General features: G+C 35.9%; 2 protein-coding genes across 4 annotated transcripts; one reads left to right on the top strand and one right to left on the bottom strand.

The window, feature by feature from the left end:
- Window positions 1–4,132: 4,132 nt before the first annotated feature.
- Window positions 4,133–9,284, top strand: LOC141642469 (pectin acetylesterase 10-like). The gene is made up of 12 exons (XM_074451285.1): window positions 4,133–4,545; window positions 5,712–5,794; window positions 5,919–6,048; window positions 6,257–6,330; window positions 6,442–6,528; window positions 6,812–6,936; window positions 7,025–7,085; window positions 7,792–7,845; window positions 7,938–8,015; window positions 8,139–8,244; window positions 8,344–8,489; window positions 8,893–9,284. Exons 1-12 carry the CDS (start codon window positions 4,332–4,334, stop codon window positions 9,004–9,006), a joined length of 1,272 nt encoding a protein of 423 aa, XP_074307386.1. The 5' UTR covers window positions 4,133–4,331; the 3' UTR covers window positions 9,007–9,284.
- Window positions 8,130–23,923, bottom strand: LOC141642468 (uncharacterized). 3 transcript variants are annotated; one of them, XM_074451283.1, is made up of 21 exons: window positions 23,569–23,923; window positions 23,438–23,472; window positions 22,531–22,652; window positions 22,086–22,175; window positions 21,460–21,579; window positions 21,271–21,354; window positions 18,603–18,680; window positions 15,513–15,638; window positions 15,279–15,368; window positions 14,471–14,506; window positions 14,263–14,318; window positions 13,627–13,774; window positions 12,823–13,264; window positions 12,617–12,708; window positions 11,888–12,428; window positions 11,402–11,537; window positions 11,230–11,271; window positions 10,628–10,793; window positions 10,446–10,529; window positions 9,711–9,872; window positions 8,130–8,237 (listed from the first exon to the last, which is right to left on the bottom strand). In XM_074451283.1, the coding sequence occupies exons 1-20, from the start codon at window positions 23,835–23,837 to the stop codon at window positions 9,738–9,740; spliced, it is 2,892 nt and encodes a 963-aa protein (XP_074307384.1). In that variant the 5' UTR covers window positions 23,838–23,923; the 3' UTR covers window positions 8,130–8,237; window positions 9,711–9,737. The 3 variants fall into 3 exon arrangements, with proteins under 3 accessions (XP_074307384.1, XP_074307385.1, XP_074307383.1); XM_074451284.1 differs by lacking the exon at window positions 8,130–8,237 and adding an exon at window positions 8,854–9,221; XM_074451282.1 differs by lacking the exon at window positions 8,130–8,237 and having other exon boundaries at window positions 9,488–9,872.
- Window positions 23,924–24,808: the final 885 nt, after the last annotated feature.

A 24,808-nucleotide genomic window follows, 5' to 3' on the forward strand; every position in this document is an offset into this window, starting at 1 on the left:
GGAAAATTAAGAGTGTGTTTAGGATGCCATTTTGAGATTCCTCTACAAAGTTTACTCCCTTATTTCCTATATAAGGGGTGCTAATCCCACACACCCTTTACACACCTCTTACAACTCTTACACATATTTTTCCATCTAAATTCTCTCTAAATTTTAGTAGTTAGTTTAGGTTAGCTTAGTTTAGTTTAGTTTGTTTACATTTCATTTTAGCAATTACAATTCCATTTCAAGTTTAATTCCAAGTTACATTTCAAGTTTGTTCTAGTTTCATTGTTCTTCTATTTCTATTTCTATTTCCATTCAAGGTAATTCTTATTCTATTTTCATTATGTTATTTATCATTTCATTTAGCATTAGTTTAGTTTACATTTCTATCATGCTAGAGTAATTTATTTTGTCTAGGAAATGAAGGGAGCCATGCATAAAAAGTATTTGTAAAATGTTAAATTAGGTTGATATAATATTGTCTAAATTGTTTCTATCACATGTTTGCACCTTATTGTTTAATCTTTGTTTAAAGGTCTTATTCATTGATTAAGTTTGTTCATTCGTTCTAAAATCGAGAGGCACGGAATTGGATTAGACTAAGCATGTGTAGTAGGACGACCTAGTTATGGACGAGAGTTTCTCTAGGACCCGGTCTATGGTTGACACTAATGCCGTAAGGTGGGTGTCTCTAAGCCTAAACAATTAACATTTATCAACTCCTATGTTTAATTTGAGCATTTACTTAATTTGCATGTGTGAGTGTGTGACCCGACCTCCCTAGATGATTTTTTTATCATTATTATTTTCTTCCATAATCCAACCAACCAATCAACAAACGTTAATCTACCAAGATAAAATTCACTCCATAACAACTGATTAACAACTCTCGTCTCTTTTTGGTTCGACCCCTACGTACTACATTAATTTATGTCTAGGGTATAAATATTATTTTTGCATAGGTGTGCGATAGCCTATCAATTGGGATGTTCGGAAACGTTTTTATTTCGTAAAAATGTTTACTAAACTTTTTTTTTTCATTTGTAAGATGTCTCCAAAGTTATTGTAGTACACTAATATTTGTCTTATAAGAATCATATTGCTATTTATGTTAGTTAAAAAATATTACTAGATATAGGCGTTATAAATTAACTTTTTTTTTGGAAAAATAAAATTAATCCATAATTCAATTTGGAGATGAAACATCCAATTTATCTGAAAATCGGCTCGGGTTACTATTTTACGCTAGCTTCGTTCCTGCCCGAGACGTGTCTAAATAACTTGGAGTCTTGGACACGTGGCCAAATAAATGAAGAAAGTCGGACACGATTTTATAAGTGTTCCGACACATTTTAGCGCGTGTCTCACGAGCATCGGTGTCGGACACGGATAAGTTGGTTAAGAGAAGTGTCCATGATACCCAGCCAACTAGACCTAGCAAACGGGTCAGTCGGATCGGGCCTGTTTGGGTTTGTCACATTTGCAGGTTAGTTCAGGTCGGATCAGGTTATTTTGGATTACAAGTATGTTTCGGGTTTGCTGGTCGGGTCGTTTCAGGTCAAGCGAGTCAGATTATTTCGGGTGAGTCATTTTCAAGTCAATGATTAAGAGAGAAAAAGCCATTTTAAGTCTTTTTAGGTGAAAGTTCTATTTTGTCGTGTCATTTTGGGTTGGATGGTTTCGGATCGGTTATTTCGGGTTGGGTCTATTACAGGTCATGAAAGCTCCGGTCATTTTCAGACAGGTCGAGTCAATTTAGATTTGGGTGGGGCTAAGCATCGGTCCAAGACTGGACCAGACCGAAAATAATTTTTTTGTGGACCGAAGACCGGACCTAAAACTTTGGTCTTAGACCGGACCAACCCCGAAATATTCGCTCCGGTCTGGTCTAAGACCGAAATGGACCTAGAACTAATTCTTTCACTATTTCGTGTATGATAATTACATTTAAGTTTCACTAAATTAAATGTCGATGAATAATTAGACGATTGTGTTTGAGAAAAAAAATACTCAAAATTAATTTATAATGTCTTGTGAAGATAAAATGGTAATTTAGTTTATAATATTCCAATAATAGTCTTTAGAAATATAAAATTCGGTCCATTTGGTCCGGACCTAAAATATCCGGGTTTGGTCCGGACCGGACCGAAGACCGAATACTCAAAAAATGAGGACCGAGGACCGGACCTAAAAAATTCTGTCCGGGTTCGGTCCAGACCAAATGGTCTGGTCCAGTCCATTTTTTCGGTCGGACCTAAACTTGCTCACCCCTAGATTTAGGTCACATTCATGTACTGTAATTCTGGTCAATTTCAGAATTCGAATCAATTAGATGAAGTTAATTTTACCAGGTCTACCACCAACCGAGATGAGGTCCAAGTAAGGACCAAATTAGCCATTTCCGGATAAAATAAAACAAAAAAAATCTTCAAAATTACACCACCGACATGCGAGAGGCGACATAAGACATAGACATAAGTGCGGGGTACAGAGAGTCAGGTATAGTCCGAGTGCATTGATTGGCATAAAAGACGGTACGACATTCATTCAACACACACATACTCCGTATTACATTACTGATTACTTCTCCAAATATACTCAAATTCTCATTTGTGACGGATATACTTGTAACGGGTACCGTTTTCTCTCACAAAATGTCCATTAAAAGATGAATGGGAAGCACATGGGGGATGCCCTACCTTTTTCCCTCTCCCTTTTTGTAAGAGGTCACAAATTTATGACGGGATTAATCCGTCACAAGCAAGACTAGCGGTCAAATATAATGCCATGTTACTTTAGTTTACAAATAAAAACCAACATACAGTACGACTACTATTTCCCACATACGCGATGATTGTGAAGTATGATACTCCGTATAACAGATAAAAAAAGGTGATCATATTTTTGTAAGCATGATCACTTTTAAAAAAATGTCATTTTATAGTAATAAAAATTGGTTATTTTTAACATAAAATGATCACTTATGTAATTAAATAGCCACTTGTTATTAGATTTGAGAGGGGAAGACAAGTAAAGAAAATTATTTACTACTTCCTCCGTCTCTGTCAATTGTTATTTATTCCTTTTTACACAAAGACCAATGCATGTGAAACAAACTAATAAAATAAAGGAACAATTGTCACTTGCCTACACTAGCCACTTGTTCAATACTTACCCAAAATAGAAATAGATAACAAATGAATGATACACTTCAAAATGAAAATATATTACAATTCACCGAGATGGTAGGAGTATTATTTTATTCGTGTCTTTACAATTACAATCGTTCTGTATATATAGTATACTTATAAGACATAATCATAAGATTTTCTAATATAGATAACCATAATAATATGGGTTTTATAACATATTTTCATGATAAATAAATAGGGATATTCTACCGTGTACCCTCGAGTTTTTAGGTTTTCTATGTTGTACCCCTACATTTCTGAAATTCTATGGTGTACCCCTGAACTCTATACAGTAGTCTATACCATGACCTTATTTATCGTCTTTGCTAACTTAGTTTCTTAATTGACCTATTAAATCGTCTATTTAACATTCCAATTACTCGATAACATACCCATTTACTTACTGTTTCGCCGAATTATCCATTAACTCACCAAATAGTTTACGAATCTAACTAAAAGTTCATCAAATATCCATTATCGTGTCATGAATCATAACGGATGTTTTTAATAGTAGTATGTGCTTATTAAAAGTGATTGTAATGTTTCTCATATAGGATGGTGATACAACATTAATAAGTTAGAAAAAAGGTCAAAGTATGGTTGTTTGATAGTGATAAAGTTAATGGAAAGTTAAACGAGGTCACGAGGGAGAAATGAGTAAGAAGTCTAGGGGTACAATGTAGAACATAAAAAAAGAAGGGGTACAACATAGAAACTCGAAAAACTCAAGGGTACACGATAGAATATCCCTAAATATAATTATAAACTTAGTTTTACCATAATTAGTGAGAATATCTTATAAATTTTTCCTTATTTGATTTATTAATGTGTGCACTAGGGACATACGTTAGAAAAACCGTCTAATAATATAACTTATTTTATTCCGTCTAATATTTTTTAAGTGATCCACCGTAAGACGATCTTGTGATATAAATTGTGTTAGTTTGCATGAAGTTATACAACTGTAAAGTCTTAGCAGCTTCACATATATTCACCATTGTCTTTTTGTTGGTGGACCATACCATCCATGCTCTCACTATTTCTCTTTTTATTCATTAATAATAAATCTCTTCATTGTTCTTCACCTTTACTTTCCTCAATAATCTTTTGTTCATCTTATTATATTTGATGCATTAAAAAGCTGATTACACATACATGGGAAATTTGATCAACTTTTTATGTGTTTTTGGTGTTATTTTTGTGTTGAATTCTTTAAAGGGTATTTTGGGTGTTGAGGGATTAAATGTAACAACAACAACAACAACAGATGTATATTATAATGCAGAGAAGTATGGAGGGTACAGCAGCAGTAGTAAACCTCGCATGGTGGAGATCACTTTTATTCCATGGGCTGCTTCAACAGGAGCCGGTAAACCTCGTTATACTTTGGTTTTATGTTTAACTTGCGCCAATTGTGAAGTAACAGTACAGTCTCGTGTTGTATTGTTAAAAAACAATACAACACGAGACTGTACTCGTATTGTTACTTCACAATTGAAAAGAAGCGCAAGTAATTCAATTACTTAGGCAACTGGAATAATATTACCGTTACCGTTGATTAAGATTGCGTACATATGACCCCCTTACTCTGTCACAACTCACAAGCGGAGCGCTTATTGAGGCATCTGGTTTGTATTAATTGTATTATATGGAGAGCATGCATCAATTATTTCAAAATCTGATATGATTTTATTTGACTGATCACCAATGTCATTTGCCTGTGTTTGTTGGTTTGATCGTGACCATGTCTGGTTCTTGAATATTTATTGTAATCATTTGTATGATTTGTTCAATAGTTTATTGGATAATTTGGATTAGCAGTGAATTTGATCTTGGAAAATGTTCGAAAAACACTTTGCTTAAGTGCTTAACCTTAATCCACAAAAGAGATTATAGGAGACGGAGAATTTCAATAAATGTTACTCCCTCTGTCCCGGTTAATTGTTGTCCTTTAGTTTTGGCACAACGACCGAGGAAAGGGAAGGGGGGCAATTATAAGATGACAAGTGGACCAATTGAGTGTGAAAGATGAAATAGCTCATCAAATGCAATCCTAAAATAGAAAGAACAACAATTGACCGAGACACCCAAAAAATGGAAAAGGACAACAAATGATCGGGACAGAGGGAGTTTTAATCTTTCTTAGATATGATATTTAGGAAGATGACTTTTTATGTGTTGGTGAGTTGTAAGGCAAGGCGGAGTATTTCAACCCGTGTCCTATCGTACACTGACTTAACCTACACCACTAGGCTAAGACCTCATCTGTATCACTAATATGTATCAATTAATATACGAGTGCATTCTAGGAATCAGGCGTAAGTATTAAAATTAACCCGATTTTGCGTACATCTAAGTATTAGTAGTTAGAAAAGAGATTCTTGAGATTGTGATAGCACGAGTTTGGTTCTAAGAATCAAACTTCCACCATACAAGGAAATGACAACGAATCAAGAATAAAGTTCAATTATGTAACTGATTCAAGTAGGTAACCTTAGCTTACTGGTTTGATAACCTAGTGATTTCACATTGCAGTCTGCTTAGATGGATCGTGGCCTGCTTATCATATTGACCGTGGTTATGGATCTGGCGCAAACAGTTGGGTCGTTCAACTTGAGGTGCGTGAAAACTCGACAATTCAGAATGACATGACAGTTGCTGAATCGAGCCTGGCATCATCTGAAAGTGGATCAAATTAGTCCATATTGGCTGCTAAACTGACATCACTTGAGATGATAACAGGGGGGAGCATGGTGTGATACAGTAAGAGGTTGCGCTTACAGGAAGAAAACACGCCATGGGTCTTCAAAATATATGGAGAAGTTTATCCCATTTACTGGAATACTTAGCAATAAGCATTACGAAAATCCTGGTAATATGTTTGCATTTATCAATAAGTGATTATATAGATCACTAGACTTTCTTCATTCTTTTTGGTAAATCTTCGGGCTGTTGTCTTTGTAATCTGTGTTACTTGGACTCGGATATAGGTGTACAACACGAGAATATGTCTTAAATGCCTAACTTCATTATGACACTGAACTAATGTAGTTTTAACACTGCATCAATTATTTCTGCAGATTTTCACAACTGGAATAGAGTAAAAATTCGCTACTGTGATGGTGGCTCATTCAGCGGGGACAGTCAACACGAGGTTAACTGAATGACTCTTTGGTTCATTGAAAGAAATTTCAAATGCCTCCTTCTATTTTATTATTACTGTCATATATTTTTTAGGGTTTCACATTTGGTCCTCGACTCGTAGGAAGCAGGATTGTACTTCAGAGGACAGCGCATTTTCTTGACTGCTATGGAGGAGCTGAAGTCACAAGGAATGAAGCATGCGAATCAGGTAACGATTCATATGATTTCACAAGAATGACAAGATGGCTCATCTTTGTTGTTATTTGTTAATCCCTCAGTGTACACTGTACAGTAGTAATAAAAATGACAGTATGAAAATACATAGTCGTTGATTTGATAAATCAAACATGACAAATTTTGTACGTTATGTCTAATATAATTTATGTTTGAAGTTATAATGCCAGTTGGCTACTAATGTCAAAGAGGGAGTATAAATTTGAGCAGAGGGAGTAATTTTTACGGATATTTTTTCTCATAGTTGAATGATGTAGGCTCTTCTTTCTGGAAGCTCAGCTGGGGGTATGGCTTCAATTCTACATTGTGACGAGTTCCGAGCATTATTCCCAATGAATACAAGAGTCAAGTGCTTAAGTGATGCTGGCTTATTTCTTGATGCGTAAAGATCTACCTCGCTTTACTAGTTTTTACCTTCATCACATTTCCTTTATAACTGAGTATCTGACAGTGTTCGATTGATCCTGTAGAGTTGATGTGGCAGGTCACCGCACTATGAGAAAACTATTTGCAGGCGTAGTTAACTTACAGGTATTGATTCAGCTTTTTTAGTTTTAGGGGATATGGAATTCTTCGTTCTACAAGTTTAGGATTTAGGACTTTTAAGTTTCATAGCTTTCTTGGCCGCCTCTTATCATGAACTACTTTGTGACTTGGGCCCTAGCCGTACTAGTATACCATCTTACTTTCAACTTCGTAACTAAGTTTGTCGGATATCAGCAAGTTTGGCCGCTAAAATCATTGATGGTACTCATGACCTAACATTGAAATGTCTCAGCATTAAAGTTGCTCTTACGACCGCCTTTACACCAATAAAAAAACTACTCAATTAGTAGTAGTATTTTTTTTTTTTTTGATGACGAGGGGGTTGAATCCCCCGGGCCCATGCATTCCCGCACCACCACATGGACCATGTAAGCCACCCCCTTCGGGGGCTGCAGTGGCCAAGTGATCATCGCCCCAGCTGGTAGTCGAAGCTGGTAGTCGAACCTGGGACCTCTCAACTCCTGCATTTCTGCAAGCTTCAAGGTTTAACCCGGCTACCACTGGATTAACACCACTTGGTTTAGTAGTAGTATTTTGTTTCAACCTCAAAATGAAATTTGTGAGTCGACCTATCATTTTGAGTGATCTCAAGCTCTGTTAATGTTCATCCTTTGAAAGAATTCTCTTAAAGGATGCCGTGGATTATGATAGCACTTTGAGCTTTAACAGTCCCTTTTGCAACATATTACAGGGGGTGCGTGCGAACATTCCTCGGAGTTGTGTTAGGCGCCTTAATACAGCCATGGTAGTCGTTTTATTCTCTGCTATAATAAGAGTTACCAAATGATCCAGGCATAAGCTGAACTCCATATTAACTCTGGTTTTCTTTTTCAACAGTGTTTCTTCCCCCATCGTGTAATATCGAGCGTCAGGACTCCGCTATTTCTTGTAAATGCAGCTTATGACTCATGGCAGGTAATGCCATACTATTTTCCCACATTGTGATTCAGAATGAAATATAAGAATGCCTAAACTTGATGTCCGTAATACTGTTACGGATTAAAAAGTCTCACGAATTGACACTCAACGCTTGTTCAGATTCAGATCAGTTTAGCATCTCCATCAGCAGATCCTCGTGGAAACTGGTATGGATGCAAGTTAAATAATGAGCGTTGTAATGTACCACAAATCCAGTTCCTGCAAGGTGAGTTATTAACTTATTACGCTATGTTTCGATACAGTTGTTCCTTTATAGTTGTTTTGCATCAAAGTCTAACAAGGAAGGGACAATCTTATGAAACAGGTTTTAGAAGACAGATGCTGGGTTCAATGAGAGGCTTCGCGAAGTCCAGAAAGAACGGGTATTTTATTAATTCATGCTTTGCTCATGGACAAATTGAGAGACAAGATACATGGTTTGCCCCCGGCTCCCCTCGTATAGGAAATAAGGTATGTTCGAATCTGTAATTCACTTTTTTTTTTTAACAATCATGGATCATTATTGGAGGTGACCCCAGTTTTGGACCGGTGAAAACGGTCTTGTCATTCTTCCCTCTTTCGTTGGCCCTAGTCTGCTAGAGGTGATCATGGCCAAAACCGGCTCTTTTGATTAGACCTGTTTGGTTGGCCCTAGTGTTCTAGAGGAGATTATGGCCCAAGCTGACTAGGATAGCCTCATACAGCTATTCCCCGCAACGATAGTCTTTAATGACTTATTCTAGGGGAGGTCACCTAATTGTTGCTCCTAGATAAATCCAAAGACAATGAATAGTATTGAGAACTTCTGGTCTGCTGATATTTTCTTGTCACAGTAAAATATTGATCTGATTTATCGATTTGTACATTTACGCAGGGTATTGCAGAGTCAGTGGGGCACTGGTTTTTTGATCGAGCCGAGACCAAGATCGTCGACTGTCCCTACCCTTGTGACAGAACTTGCCACAATTTGGTCTTTACACATCTTTAAAGAATAAAAATCAAATGGGTACATCACTACATTACAAATTACAAATCATTTTCATAATGATATACTGTAGCATATTATTTTGTCATGGAAAAGCATTTTGGTTTTGATGTATTGATAGTTCGATACCAACTATAGCTTTACTTTCCCTATTTAATTGGCTATTTTTGAGAAAGGGCCAGTAGTATCTTGTAAGCATTTCATTCCATATAAACCAACTGCAGTAATTCAATAAATGTTGAAGCTTAATATATGGTGAACATTAGAAAATATTCACAGTTGTGCATTTCTTACCAGGAAACATTAGTCTTAAATTTGGATTAGATGTTAAACTTGAAAGTCTTAAATAATTAGGAGCATCAAGTCGTATATTGATTGTGATAGTATAATGCTGAAATCATAGATGAGGTATTGAGGTAATACAGAATCGACTTTCCAAACATGAATTTCAAATACAAAGGTTAGCGTTAAAATAGTCAGTCTCTAATTAATCAGGTTAATTATGCATTTATGCAGCCATCAAACCAGATTACAATCCCCCAACAGCCGCCATAAACATGAATGTGTGAAACTGATATGTAATCTATCAAAATTATGAAATTACACGAATAATGAAACCTATGTACTAATTAATCACTACATCAGTAATTGATATAAATCTTTAAGATTAAAGACGAATAAAACTTAGATTAGTGATGATGACTTGCCTAGTGAGGACGATCATTTAGGAGCTTTCACAAATCTCTGTTCTGATTAGAGTCATCTTCTATCGGATCAATATAGTAGAGTGATGCTAGACAGATGAAGACATCGGTAAGGATAAGGCCTACCACATCAAAGACGTATTTCGGGGCAAATAGACCCCATACCTGCAAGAAAGCAATCGAGATTTCCTTGTAACAAAATTCATATAACAAAGCCAAAAAAATAGTTGACGGGTGTATGTTTGTTTAAGATGGCCTTTTTTTTTTTTCTTTTTTATGTACAAACATGTAATTGAGCAAGAGCTTCCATACTTTACGACAATAAAACATGCCTTGGAAAAAAAAAACGTAAACTCTGACCTTAGCTTAAGCGCACCTTAAACATGCTTAAGCCTGAGGCTCAAGGCACTACGAAAACGTTAAGGTGCGCCTTGTAGACAAGATGCATCTAGTGAGATACCATTATTCAATTTCCATTGTTTAAAAAAAAAAATTAATGTCCTCCTTTACCCATTAATCCACTATCCATATTCTTGTAATCATTTACATGTTAGACCAATTAAAATCCAAAACATGATATTAATGTCCTCCTTTACCCACTAATCCACAGGTCGCCTCGCTGTGCCTCATTTATTTTAAAACTAAAAGTCTAGGACGAAGATATTAATAAGAATTTAAGAAGTGTAGAATAAAGATCAAGAAAAGATGCAAGATGGATGAGAAAGGTTTTGCCATTACCATCAAATGCCGCCTTTGTATTGTAACACATAGCACAGTAAAGGCAACGGAGATAGTTGTGATGAATCCATATATCAAAAATACCTGATATTGAGGCGGAATAAATCAATAAGTAACTCAGGTCTCAGGATTAACTGTGATCAGCGAAATGTTCAAATAAATTGCTAATCAGTAAAATTTACCTGAGACAACTGCACGGAGTGGGAGAGTTTGTATTGGGCCATCTCTTTATAAAAATGTCTGGGCGAAACAAGCAACGGTAGGCCGAAAATTGGGAGCACGAGAGAGAAACCAAAGGTATCAATAGTCAAAAGGATTGCTTGTCGTACTAGTACAAACTCATCGAACCTGCAATAGACCAATCAAGGGAAAATTATACTTTTAGCATGCTGACCTCAGTTAAGTAGTTAACGGAGTAGGAATCTGTACCGCCGCAAATATGACGATTTAATTATCAAGAAACTGACCCATACTGTGTGGAAGTTATATATTTTGACTTCAGTTAGAGATTTAAATGGGTCAGTCTCACGTCATATTAATATTAGCCCTCCCTCAAGAGACTAATTACTTTTCCGTAGAGAATTAAACCTACTGCGATCTTAATTAGAATACTTTTATAAGCCAGAATGAAGGATAATTGGTCGGTATAGTTCGCTCACTTTTACATAGCCTAGTCTAAAAACAACTACAACCAATCATGAAAACAAAAGGGAAATAGAAGAGATGAGAGAATGAGAAAAAAAATCAGCTGACGCCTACAAGTTCATACCAAGTGCGTACTTACCCTATAAAAGCTGCACCATAGCGAAGACCATCAAATGCACACCTATAGAAAGAATCAAAAAAACTGAAATGTTTTCTCATGTTGACTAGCGAAGTATAATGCTTATTAAAATCCCTCAATTAGAGTTGAGTACATCATATAAAAATCTCAATGAGCAAAAGCATATCCGTACCAGTGACCAGTGCAGAAAAACAGAGCAACTGCCAAGAGACTCCACTGCGTTACTGGAAGAGAATGGTTCGTAACGCAGCTCAAAGTGCCATTCTTGGCAACTTGTTCCAAGTTTCCTAATCTCATAATGCACCATGCTGGCAAGAAGGGAAAAAAAAGTATCAGGATCAATCTACATTTAGGCCATAAAAAAGGTCACTGGAAAATACTACCTTCATCCTAAATATTTGTCACGATTTCACTTCAGCCAGCGTCCCTTTGACTAAACATTATGTAGAGATACAATGTAAACTTTGTTATGTTTATTTGTTTAAACAGCTATTAATATTTATCATTTTTAAAAAGTTTTAATAATTGTATATTGTTCGTTACAAAAAGATCAAAGTCGTCGTCTGACAAACCAGCATAATATGGAGACAATATAAATGAGATGATGGTATTACAGGATTGACTTATTAAAGCAGCTGCAAGGACATAAGCTAACTACCTGCACCAACTGCTGCTAAGGCAGCCACTGAGCCCTGTTTCCCGGATAGCAGTATTATTCCAGCACTCCAAGTACATAACATGGAAACTGTCTTACTGATAAGATAATTTTGATCATGTGGACCATTTTTCCTACGAAGGAGCTGACAAGTCACCAAAGTCATCAATTGGGTAATCCCAATAGCATATATCACCCGAGGGATGCAGGTTCTTCCAATGTATTGAAGTATGGGGGGAAGCTTAAGAAGTTCACTTTCCAAGATCCAATGTAATGCAATGAGAACAAAACAAAAGATGGTTCCCACAATGACGTACTTTTGGACCCTCTGGCATACATTGCCAGAGATGTACCTATGCGAAAGGTACACCAACAGGATAAGAGGCAGTATAGGCACACTTAGAGATAGAAATTTCCAAAACAAATGATCCTGTGAGATCCCCAACATTGGTGCAGCAACATCCACAGAGCTAGTCGCCTGTTTTGATAGCCCAAATTCCATAATAAATCTCAGCACACAGACAAACAGTAACAACAATGTCCCCTGCAGGTAGATGATCATAAAAAGTTTCTTAAATATCAACATACATCATAGGACTGAAAATAGTCAATCTCACGAAATTATTTCATTATTTGATAGAAACAAGGTTGAAGGAGTTAGAAGAGTTCAACCAAACATGCAATTTTGATGGAAAGAAAGATTCTAATAAAAGAGGAGTACAAGGAGCATACTTCTAAAAGCATCTTTGTCCTCAAAACTGAATAACGCAACCCAATGATTGCCAGTGTCCCCAGGCAAAATATGGCAACCTTTCCTTCTTCTACTGAATAACATAATGTGACAAGCAGGTTGTGAGACAACTAGATGATTGGCAACACAGGAATTAACGAATGGTTAAAAAAACTTACAGATTACAGACTAGTTCAAAAAAACTTACATATATAACTATTTGAAAGAACACTGCACGCCCGCATCACAATGACAAAAATTGCAAAAAGTAACCCAACGGATCCCTGAGGACTTGGAACAGACAACAAAGACTCTTGAAATTTGCCCACTCTCTTGAAGGCAATCACTTGTAAGGCAAGAGATAAAAATATAATGCACAGCCCAACAACCATGTGCTGAAGGTTAAATTCTGTCCATTTAGAGCGTGCAAGCTCAACAACACTATTAAGAAAGTGTAAATACATGTCAATCTGCTTCTTCAGTGCAGGTGATGATGAAACACAACTTCCATTGATGCAGAGTGAAGAGTCTTTCATAACATGTAACCAGTTCTCTTGTGCTTGAGAATAAATGTCTGCCACATGCAACAAGTCTTCAGAAGGAAAACCAATTACAGATGAAGCTGAGTACATGTCAATATACCTCTTGACCTACACAGGTGAGTAAGAATTTCATTACAATATTACGCCAACCTTGAAACATTCACTGAATTTTATTCTTGAGAAAGACAGTCAATAAGATTGAGGATAAAGGAAATTCCTCAAAAGCACAAAGTGGAAGAATTTTCACGAAAATTCAGAAATATTCCAGACATTGATGATAATGGACAGTTCTAATAGCTTCTTTTAACAAAGAGACAGGAGAACTTGACGATTAAACTTCCAACAAAGATTACAGAAAAATCAAACTATCTGTTGAGCATTGACAGGGTCTTATACGTCAGCTAATCCCCAATTTTATAAACACAGCCAGAGCGGTCAATTGATAGAAAAGTACAGTTAAAACTAGTTACCTGCCACACATTGATGCAGAGGGCATCAACATAATGATGCATCCATCTTTGAATAATTGAGGCACCATTGTGACCTTCCCCCACAACTGCCTCGGGAAAAAGAGCTCCACTACCAAGAGCATACAGTTGAGGATTTATGCGTCCAATGCTGAAAGAACATTTCAACATAAGAAACATATCAAATCACCAATCATACATGAATGTCCATTTTATCTACACTATCAAACACACCACTATAGCCATAGTGGTCCATTATCACATTAACAATACTATCTTGGAGCGGTCAAACATTCAAGAAAACAAAAAACCAAATACTCAGATAGGTATTCAGTACCTATTCATCCCATATACGCGTGATTTATCCCTTAACTACACTTATGACCTATCTCACATGGCAACAAATTTAATCATATACAAATGAGAAATAATGCATGGATTAGGTTAAATGAGTGAAAATGAATCATCTATGGACAACCAGTATTGAAACTATGGCAAACTTGTAGAACAAAGAGGTATTTGAAAGGTCATTAAGAACTTTTACTGATTGTTTTTGGGCATAAAGGATCGAGATGAACCAGAGCACCTTGGCACCCGGAACTGCATAATAGAGAGATAGTGAAAATGCTTACACTGCACCTTCCAAAAGGAAAAGGAACACCAAGCATTGCTGACATCGTCACTGCAAAATCAAGCTGCAAATAGTAAATAAAGTAATTAATAAACGGTCACAAATTTAGGCGGACACTACAGGGAGGAAGAAACCAGGACAAACGAACAAGAAAAATATAGCTAAATTGTATGGTACGTATGAGTTATTACCCATGAGAATATGAGATAAACCAACCTGTTCAACGGTGCCAATGCATAGTTGCTGAGAATCCTACGAAACAAATTATCCAAAAAATATATCATTAGCTTAATAGCAAAGACTCTCAAGCAACATCCCGATTACATGTTAGAATCAGGCAATCTGTAACATGTTAAAAGAAAAAAAAAGAAAACAAAAAAAAAACATAAACAAAAAAAGGCCCGCTGAAAAACCCCATTTTGCTAGTAATCAATATATTACCCCTCCAAAATCCTATACGAGCCACTAAGTTTTACTCCCTTCATGTAACTCCACACTACACATTTGCTTTTTCATGTTTGCCAACGCGTGTTTTACGCGGTAAATATCTTTAGCTACGTATTTGCAAAAATTATAAAAGTTAAGATATTTTTAATGTACTCCTAAAGACGAATCAAACAAGATCCCACATGAATATATTTTCACTTACGTATTAGAAAATTGAAATTGAAAGCTCACTTGTGAATAGTGTACAAAATAGAAATGTGTAGTGTGGAGTTGAATGGAAGGAGTATTTCACAAGAGTGACAAATCGGACAACAGCTAAACAAGATCATGAGAGCATGCTACCCTAGGAATAGGATTGACTCCAGTATAAATCCTTAAGTTAGCCACAAAGTTTAAACATGACTAAACTCCAATGCACATACTATTGTGCACACGTCAATAATCAGGTTCTAAAGTTACAGTATGCATATGCTTAACTAAACAAAGGTAGAAGCATGACTCGGAATATCCTAGTGTGGAGCTGTTTCTTCAATGTTTTAAGGTGCCTAAACACAGCACACAGGTGAAAGGGAAATACCATGTTCAGTCCACAGGATACTGAATCAAGTTCAGGTGGTAAAAAAGATTGGGCCTTCTTCAAACTCATTGCGAAAATGGATGTCTCAACCTACATAATGTAACACACATCAGCTTTTGAGTGACTGAATCTGCAACAACAATAGATTTCAAATTAAGCGATCAACTTTTTGCTAGTTCTTGATAAGCCACATTCTAGTACTCTACAAAAGTGATGAAAGCAAAATTATCACACCTCCTCTGGGCTACCACCACCATGGTCCCCATTCAATGTCTGCCCGTGATCTCCCATCACGACAAAAAACGTATTTTCATGGAGGCCACCTGGCCCTGATTGTCTCTTCAGAGCCTCAACAACTTCCTGGAAGAAAAGGCGCACATAGTTAAAGAAACCGCGTTAAAATAGTACTCCCTCTATCCCAATTTCATTTTCTCCATTTGACTTTGTTGTCAAACGGAGTCGACTTTGACCAATATTTTATCAAATTACACAATATCTACAACTTAAATGATGACAGTATGAAAAAGGTTGCTTTAAAAAGCCATACATGACAAATATCAAACTTTATATACCTATACGGGAAGAAATTAATTATCTAAGTCGACACCAATTGTCCACCAAATGCAAGTGGCTTGACGAATTGGAGGTAGTGGGAGTATGCTTTAGAATTTAGATAACATGATCTAAAAAAAAGGTAAGAATGTACAAGACACTACACTACAGGTGACTGAGGCGAGCATGAATCCTCAACATGATAAAAGCAAATCAAAGCTGCTCGAAGAAGCAAAATGGAGTAGAACCACAAATCAATGCAAAATTAAATGCCTGAAATATCCATGATCAGAAGACAAAACAAAACATCTCTTAGCATGTAAATCCCTTATTAAAAGGTTAATAGATTTACTGGCAGTGATGCTTTCTGCTAGGATTTCTGTTTATTAGAGCTTGCTATATAATGTGAGTAACTATTACTTAGGTAATGGAGATAAAAATTAGGGGGAAGTGGAGGAGGTTAGTTGTAGGTGGTGATCCTAGAGGGTGGAAAGAGAGGGGATGGGGGGAATTATTCCCACCCCCTCTTCTTTATGGAGGTACTGCATTACCTAGGGGGAAGGTAGAGAATTATTCCCACGCCCTCTTCTTATGGAGTAACTATTACTCCTTCACCACATTTCCAACTCTTACCACCACCGCCACCACCCACTCTCCATCATTTTTTAGTTCATTTGAGCTCTATTACCATAGTAATTATTCCTCCCATCCCAAGCAAGCCCTAAGAGTTTACAAAACACCAAAATGCCCTCTAATTAATCATGCCTTTATGTGCAGGCCAGAAGTAAGAAATCATAGGGTAGCTAGTTACCACAACATTACCCCAGTGCCTCAATGACTCCCGCAAATCATCGGGTATCTAGTTATGAGACTTAAAAACCACTCTTCCTAAAACTTCAAGTCTTCAAAAACAACAAAACAAGTCTTATTCCCAAAATGATTTGAGATCAGCTAACATGAACTATCATTAGAACCGTCAATAAGTGGTAATGTAACAGTCTTGGTGTAATTGTTTTGTATAAGTCTGATGTTATAGTTGCTGACTATAACAGTAAAACTCCGGAGTAAAATATTTTCTAAACTTACTTTGGATAAAATTGCATTTTAATTTTATCTGTTTGTTATGGCAAGCGAGGAGAATATGCTGAACATTAAATTTTTTATTTTTTATTTTTGGATTATTTCCATTTTGGTGTCCTGAGATTTGGCCTAATTTCACTTTAGTGCCCCGAGGTTTGTATAATTCCATTTTGGTGCCCTGCGTTTTGGACTACTTCCCACTTTGGTGACCTATGGATAACATTCTTAGTATTTTATACTAAAATATATTTGCAATATAATGTTCCACTTTGGTGCCCTGAGGTTTGGGCTAATTCCACTTTAGTGTCCTGAGGTTTAGATAATTCAACTTTGGTGACCCGAGATTTGGATTATTTCCACTTGGTGACCTGACATTTGAATAAATTTTCATTTTAGTGACCTAAAAGGTTAAAGCATATAATAGTCAACTTTTATCTTAATAACTTACATTTTTAACATAATAAAGTGCAAAATATGATATTAGTTACATATTAAATAGAATAATAACATAATCTTGCAAAAAAAAAATCTTGCTTTTATTATACTCAAAATATATTATAGTATAAAATACTAAGAATGTTATCCATAGGTCACCAAAGTGGGAAGTAGACCTTAGGCACTAAAGTGGAATTAGGCCAAAGGTCAGGTAAAAGTGGAAATAATCCTTTTTTTTTAAATATTCCTAATATCCTTGCCATTTAGTTAGACGTGAGAATAGAAGTCAATATGGATTGTGGTTGATTGTGTGCTTATATATAGCCCTGAAGAATCACTTCTAGGTTTCACACATTCACCTTTTCTTTGACTAAAACTCTCTTTGCAAAAATTCTGACGCGTTGAACATTCATAGACAAATTAATAATTTTGCAAGTTTACTGAAAAGTGCCATGGTTATTTACTTATTTTCAAAATCAATTTCCTCATATTGTTTACTTGATTTCTTTCTAAGCTCTTAAAGTGTCCCATTTGTTCTATTTAGAGAACAATTATTAAGACATGAAAAATATTTTGTAACTTAAAGAGAGTCGGTTTTTGAGATACACTCATTAGCACGACTAGAGTTAGTTGTGCGGTATTAGTTATTTTCTAGTCCTGAGTAGGTACTAAACTAGGCCTCAGGTTGTAGGACTGAACCACTTAAAATCCCCCTATGCACATTTCATTTTTCATTGGTCATTATATTTTCATAATTTTAGTAGAATCTTGTATACTTATACTAATTTATAACGTTATAACTCCAAGTATGTCTATTATATTCAATATTTTTTTCTGATCAACAAGTGTATTTTAACTAATATTTAACCGATAATTTATTAGTTAAAGAAAGTTGGTCCACTCACTACGCATCCACCAAAGTAGGGAAGATTAGGCATGAAGCTCAAGTGTATCCTTGAAGGAGAATTTGAAAGAGAAAAATTGACGTCAGGTATCAATGAAAAGCAGTGTGGTTAGAGGAATTAGAGGTTAATAAATAGATCTGAATTTGCTCGCTGTGTTTGGCATGAAGAATGCTCCTCGCCCTTTATCCAAAACCAGATAAACTCAATACTACAGTTATCAGCTTAAGCAATTCAAAATTTTAATGGCTCTTCTACCCAGACAATAAATAAGCCAGGCTGTAGGAAAACATTGATGCATATTTTTCACAGAGAGAAAAAATTATTCTGTGCTAGCTGAAGTTTAGTAACTTACCTCCACGATTTTGTTATACTGCTCCAGCTTATGAATCATTGGTTCCGTATTGACACCAAAAATATGTCCAGCATGATCCTGATAAAAGAATGTAGGATCACAAAATTATATGCCGCATCGATGATATAACTAAGAAGTAAAAAAGATAAGAAAACAGACAACATTCAAACATAAAGAACCACGGATTCTATGTCATCACAAGTTCACACTACTTCATAGCACAATCACAAAATAGTTTGATCAATGTATCATAGTTAGGCTGCTGTAATCAAATACTCGGAGTCTCGGCCTCCCTTCCCATTCCCACATTTCACAAAAGAAGTAACAAAAGCACAATTACACCCCAATTGTCCCTAACGAGTCAGAGCGACATCATAGAGCATTAGCAGTTGGACTGTGCCTGAACTAGAGAACTTTGAAAGTTATGAAACTTTAATCCTCCACTGAAGAGGTTATTAAAGCTTAGAAGTAGAATCGAGAAAGTAAAGAATAATAGAAGAGAGAATTTGTAAAAGAGCGAATTTGGTTGATATAAATCTGATACTTTGTTAATTGCTACATGAACAATGAATGTATTTATACAACTTATGAAGGATAGTTTGTTAGAATATAACTAACTACAACTACCTTTTCTTGAGAGAGAAACTAACTATAACTACCTTGTAATAACTGATTGTAACCAACTTACCAAGCAATTATAGCAAGGCATATTTATATGCTCATAAAAGTACAAGAACATAGAACTGTGTGTGTTCAAATACTTCTGTGAACACTGTCTTTCACTATAAGGCCTTCATTTATTTTTTGTTACTCCCTCCATTCCAATCATTTGTTTACTTTTAATTAAAATATTTCTCACAACGAATAAAAAAGGTAAACAAATGACGACAAATGAAGTACTTAGCATTAAGTTAATGTAGTAGAATGACTCAGAGTTCCCCCACCAGGCCACCAATGCTCCAGAAAGAGAGAGAGAGATCAATTTTTTCACGACCTCGAATATAATGCATAAATTAGGATGTATACTAGCTAATTTGACTATATAAGTACACAGTGACAGATTCAGAAACTATTTTTGCGGTGTCCCTTCTTTGATGAATTATTCGTAGCTAGATATGTTTAATAGGTCGGTAAGGCGGGTCACAAGTTGCTAATTTCGGGTTCGGATAAAGTGCAGGACAAGTGGACTTGGGGTTTGGAGAATGCGGGTTTTGGTTGGGTTAGAATCAAATACCGTTGAGTGGTAATTATATATAGATACATAACTTATCCAAAATAACTTGACATCGTCTACTCATCTAGCTTCATTATCACTAAAATAAAGATTATTATATATTAGTTCCTCCTTTCATTTTATCTGTCGTTTTAGAAAATATCAAAAAATTCTTTTTATTTGTCGTTTTATGGTTTTCCATTATTAAATGTTATCTACATTCCCAAAACAACAATTATTAGGAAAAAATGATGTTTTAGCTATTTGATTGATGTAAAAAGCTATTTTTACTATTTCCAAAGGTCATTTATTTCAATTAATTATTAGTAGAGCTTTTTCCAACAATTTTTAATTCTTGTGAAATCTTCTAAACCGATAAATAAAAAATAACGAAAGGAGTATGTATATTTTATATTCGTCATGAGGGACTTGGGAGAATTTTTTCCATTTTTATTTTTGAAGTGTTGTAATTGTAGTAATTTTCTTAGTATGGAGTGGGACGTAAACAATAAGAAAACATCCCTCTATTCAATTCCATATAGTACACCATTTCCCTTTTACACTCTTGCAGATGCACAAATTGTAACGTAAATAACTTCAATTTTACATAATAAAAAATGTATAAGTTTGATAATCAAACAAGATCCTACATAATTGTATTTCTCTTATACATTGCAAGGAATCACGAATATTCTATTCGCTCATGAATAGTGTCCAAAAAGTGAACCGTATGTCTGGATATGAATGGAGGGAGTAAAAGAATAGCACTTCATTCATTTTTTCTTGGAGTGTATTTGTTTATTTTGTTACTTGAGACCATTGTACATATTTAGTATTTCAAAATTAGTCTACTTTTAAACCATCAATGGAGTAATCAGTAATGCAGAAGTTTATACACCTAGTAATCTAATGTGATAGTCACCAACACATGGACTCCTCTTTGATTTTACCAAAGATGATGAAAACATGAACTCCCAACCATTTATGCATTGGAGAGACCGCTTCTTATTTTGTGCCGAAGCAATTTATAAAGCACAGGCTGAAACAGGTGAAATCAAAGGGCATTACTTGAATGCCACTGCGGGTACATGTGAAGAAATGATTAAAAGGGCTGTATTTGCCAGAGAATTGGGAGTTCCTATCGTAATGCATGACTACGAAAAATAAAAGCTGAATTTACTCTTGAAGTTACATTCTTACAAACATGAGATAAATGGGTGTCCTACTTTTTAACTCCGGGTGCCCTTTCATGTGTAGAGCAGACAATTACTAAAAAAAATTCTATGTGCAAGGACCCCAGTCATTATAACGCCGATCCGCCATTACAAGTACATATTAATATAAATAAATTCAAACACAACTGTTAGCTATAAACCTTCTTCTGGAACAATTGAACATACAAATTTGCAGGTAATGGATTGGAGAACATTTTAAGCATTAATTAGACTAACATACCACTCCAAGGAAGTGAGCAATCAGCACATCCCACTCTCCTTCATTAAGAGATGGAACCAAGTGCTCTATACACCCATTGTCAACCTACAAAGAAGAAATGAAATTGCAAGATTTGAGAATCACGTCTTGACTAATTGCATAATCTAGAAAAACAATTGAAAAAATGTGACATAATATAACAAGAAATACCGTATCCAGATCTTTAACATTGAAAGAGGGATACGGGAAAGATTTCTCAAAGTGGTGAGGGAACAGCTGCAACCATGTATCATCACCCATCATCACCACTCGCTTTCCATTTTCCACAAGCTGCACACATAAACAAAACACAGAGATGGCACCAATTGACAATTGCATTGAAGTAATCGGAACATCAGTACACCATTAGCAGTAGCACCGTGCTGATCTCATTTCGCCTAGTATTGTATTAAAGTAACCTATGACTGAATGAACAACTTAAAACATAAGTCAACCGGTAGTCCGGTACAACAACATAACTGCAGTGACCTAAGTGACTCCTGCATGTGGCAGGGCAGGGAAGGCTCGGGTGTACGTAATCTTAAGCCCTTCCCTTGTGTTAGAAGCTCAGTGTATGCTTTCAAATAACTTAGTAGAAAATTTGCATTGTAAAATGAATTGATAATTTTGTTACTACACAAACAAGGAGCATTGAGAGCTCAGTGAGCCATTTTAAGGCAATACATCATGTTCCAAAGCCAAAGAATAGCGAGCCTTCAGGCCCAATAGGAATTTGGAAATGGAATAGAAATAAGAATCAACTGGAAAAGGACAAAAAACAGAGAGGACAGTTAAACCTGTTGGATAAAGTTATCCTCAGCGATTGCAGGAGCGCCAAAACTGTTCCCCACATCGACAAATGTTGGTAATCCACCAGTTGTCAATCCCTAAGTAAAAACAAGAAAACCGGACAACAGTGAGCAATAATTGTTTGCGCTCAAGGGGATTCCATCCACTAACTAATTTAACAAAAAACAAATGCCAGATGACACGTGCAAACTATGAGAGTACAATGTATCACATAATGAAACACTATTGAAGAGATGACACAACCAGCAGCAGATCTAGAAAAAAAATAGTGCAAAAAATATATCTGGAGTAGTTTTGAGCATTATACGAATTTTGTCATCATAGCACAGAAATTGCACTTTCCGAACAAGAAATTTGGTGTCCCAAAATCTATGCCATATTGTTGAAGGTGTGTCCGCCGGACACAGCAAGTCAGCAACAGAAGACCTTTACCTTTAAACGCTGTAAACTTGTTGTAGGTGGATCGGCAATGGCTTTGAAAATTCTAGCTGATGTTCCATTCTCAGCAGCTAATTTTTGTAGAACCGGTAGCTTATCCATCCATGGTTTCTTCTCTGCAAGGGAGAAATTGTTGTTTTTATTTGACAGTGCAAGAAAAATGTTGTTGCCAGAACACATAAAGCAAGAAAAAAAATCAAACTAGATGCAAGAAACCAAGGTACTTGTCAACGTAACTTATGATTTCTACTAATCAAAAGCACCAAGTGTGAAGAGTTGAGTAACACAATCAACTCAACTTAGATGGACAATTTGACAGATAAGCATATACTCCACATAGACCTGGCAAACTGACCCTACCTTACAAGGTTAAGACACAAACTTCACGTATAACTCGAAATGAGCCGGCCTGACCCAATCTGAAATTTGCTGGATCCGAAATTGACCCAATTTAAAACCACCGGTTCCACCAAATCTGAAATTGACTCGAAGTGACTTGAAATTACCGAAAACAACTAAGGGCCAGGTCTAACTCCTATAGGCGTATGAAATTCATAGTAATCATAGAAAATAAATCACTGTTACAGAACGGGCAGCCGTTATCTATTGGCTATTTCTCTGTATTGACAATAGAATTACAAATTTACATAATCACCAAATGCATCAAGAATCTAAATTACGCTCTTAAAACACCGTCTGAGTATATTTAGAATCCTAAGCAAATGATTTCAACGACACATTGGCATTTCAACAATTTTCGGCAGATCGTATCCTCTAAATACTCATCTAATATCCACAGTCCAGAACAAATTCACTTCCAATCAACATAAATTCAGCACAATTCTTCCTAATGTGATAAGATTAGCACAATTATTCCGATTATCAGTACGATAAAACTAACCTGGAAAAAAGCTACTCGGCGCCACAAAATCAAACCTGAAAAATTCAAAATTCAAACATTACACAATTGAAAAACCTAATTTCAAAAATCAAACAATAACGCAAATCAATCAACCTAACCGAAAAAATCACCTAAGCGCATCGAAAACGACGATAACGAGGCGATCAATAGCCGGCTTAGTCCAGCAAGTTCCATTACCATTACCAATACTTTGCGAAGAAGATGAAGGTGAAGGTGGAGAGCAAGGGGATTGCGAGATGTCGGCGCACGTGCTGAAATGGGGGAGTTCAGTACGAGTAAGAAGAAAGCCTCGAGTAAACAGGAGTATACCTATAATGTGGATTATGAGGATGAAGAAGAATGGCCAAATTAATTGACATTTTGATGCTTTTGATTTCATTCTTGTTGTTTTTGTTTGTGTTCGATTGTTCAGCTTCTACTAGTTTGTCGCAAGCAAATCGGCGATTGGTTCCTCGCGTCGGAGTCGTCGGACTCGGACTACGTGTTTTTTTTTTTTTTTGTGCAGAAGAGGGGCAACCCCCGTAAATTAATTGTTCGCTATTACACGGGGAATAGCAACCTCAAATATATCCTCACGAACGATCAAAGCATTAAAATGAACCGTCTAAATGCATAGGTAAAGTACTAGAGGAAATCCTTCTATTAGCTAGTAAATCTGCGGCTCTATGTGCTTCTTTATAGGTATGCGCGAGCTTAACCATCCATTGACTGTCTCTGATTAGATCCCGGCATCTTTTAACTATGAACTTCAAACGGTTGCTCACCAGCGGCTCTTCATTAATAATATCAACACAAGGAGAATTATCCATATGGATAATTATTTTATTTAAGCGAAGTGATTTTGCCCTTTCCAAGCCAGCTAGTAGTAGGGGTGTTCATTCGCCGTTCGGTTCACCAAACTCTAATTTAATTTGGTTCGCACACGGTTCGGTTCGGCAAAACTCCGAACCTAAACCACACCGTTAGAAACGGTTATAAACGGTTCGGTTAACCACTTTAAACGGTTATTAGCGGTTCGGTTACCGGTTAACCGATAATCGTTCTATATTACTTTTTTTTTTCAGTTTTCGTTAACTTTTTCTAATAGTTTAATTAAATTTTCATTATATATTATACCCAACAATAAAGTTAATAAGCTCAACTTTAGCATTAATCAATTTAAGAAATTTTAAATTTGGATACACTAAGAAAATTAAACGAAAGAACGGTTTTTTATATAATATTTTCATTTTTTTCTTACTTTTTTGTGAAACGATTCGGTTCGCGGTTAACCGGTTATCTAGAATTGTGAACCTTAACCGAATCTTTTCCATAATAAAGTTAACGGTTCGGTTCAACGAACCGCTTTGT

The sequence above is a fragment of the Silene latifolia genome, chromosome 2 (genome assembly GCF_048544455.1).
Source record: "Silene latifolia isolate original U9 population chromosome 2, ASM4854445v1, whole genome shotgun sequence".
Taxonomy (NCBI): domain Eukaryota; kingdom Viridiplantae; phylum Streptophyta; class Magnoliopsida; order Caryophyllales; family Caryophyllaceae; genus Silene; species Silene latifolia.

What these genes read in the sequence shown, in the direction of transcription:
- LOC141642469 (XM_074451285.1), top strand. Translation starts at nt 4,332, where the DNA reads ATGGGAAATTTGATCAACTTTTTATGTGTTTTTGGTGTTATTTTTGTG. An exon ending in GCGGGGACAGTCAACACGAG is followed by an intron (nt 6,331 to 6,441) that starts GTTAACTGAATG and finishes CTCGACTCGTAG; the next exon opens with GAAGCAGGATTGTACTTCAG. An exon ending in ACAAATCCAGTTCCTGCAAG is followed by an intron (nt 8,245 to 8,343) that starts GTGAGTTATTAA and finishes CTTATGAAACAG; the next exon opens with GTTTTAGAAGACAGATGCTG.
- LOC141642468 (XM_074451283.1), bottom strand. Translation starts at nt 23,837, where the DNA reads ATGAAATCAAAAGCATCAAAATGTCAATTAATTTGGCCATTCTTCTTC. An exon ending in CAAGTTTACAGCGTTTAAAG is followed by an intron (nt 22,176 to 22,530) that starts GTAAAGGTCTTC and finishes GTTTTTACTTAG; the next exon opens with GGATTGACAACTGGTGGATT. An exon ending in GTGGTGGTAGCCCAGAGGAG is followed by an intron (nt 15,369 to 15,512) that starts GTGTGATAATTT and finishes TACATTATGTAG; the next exon opens with GTTGAGACATCCATTTTCGC.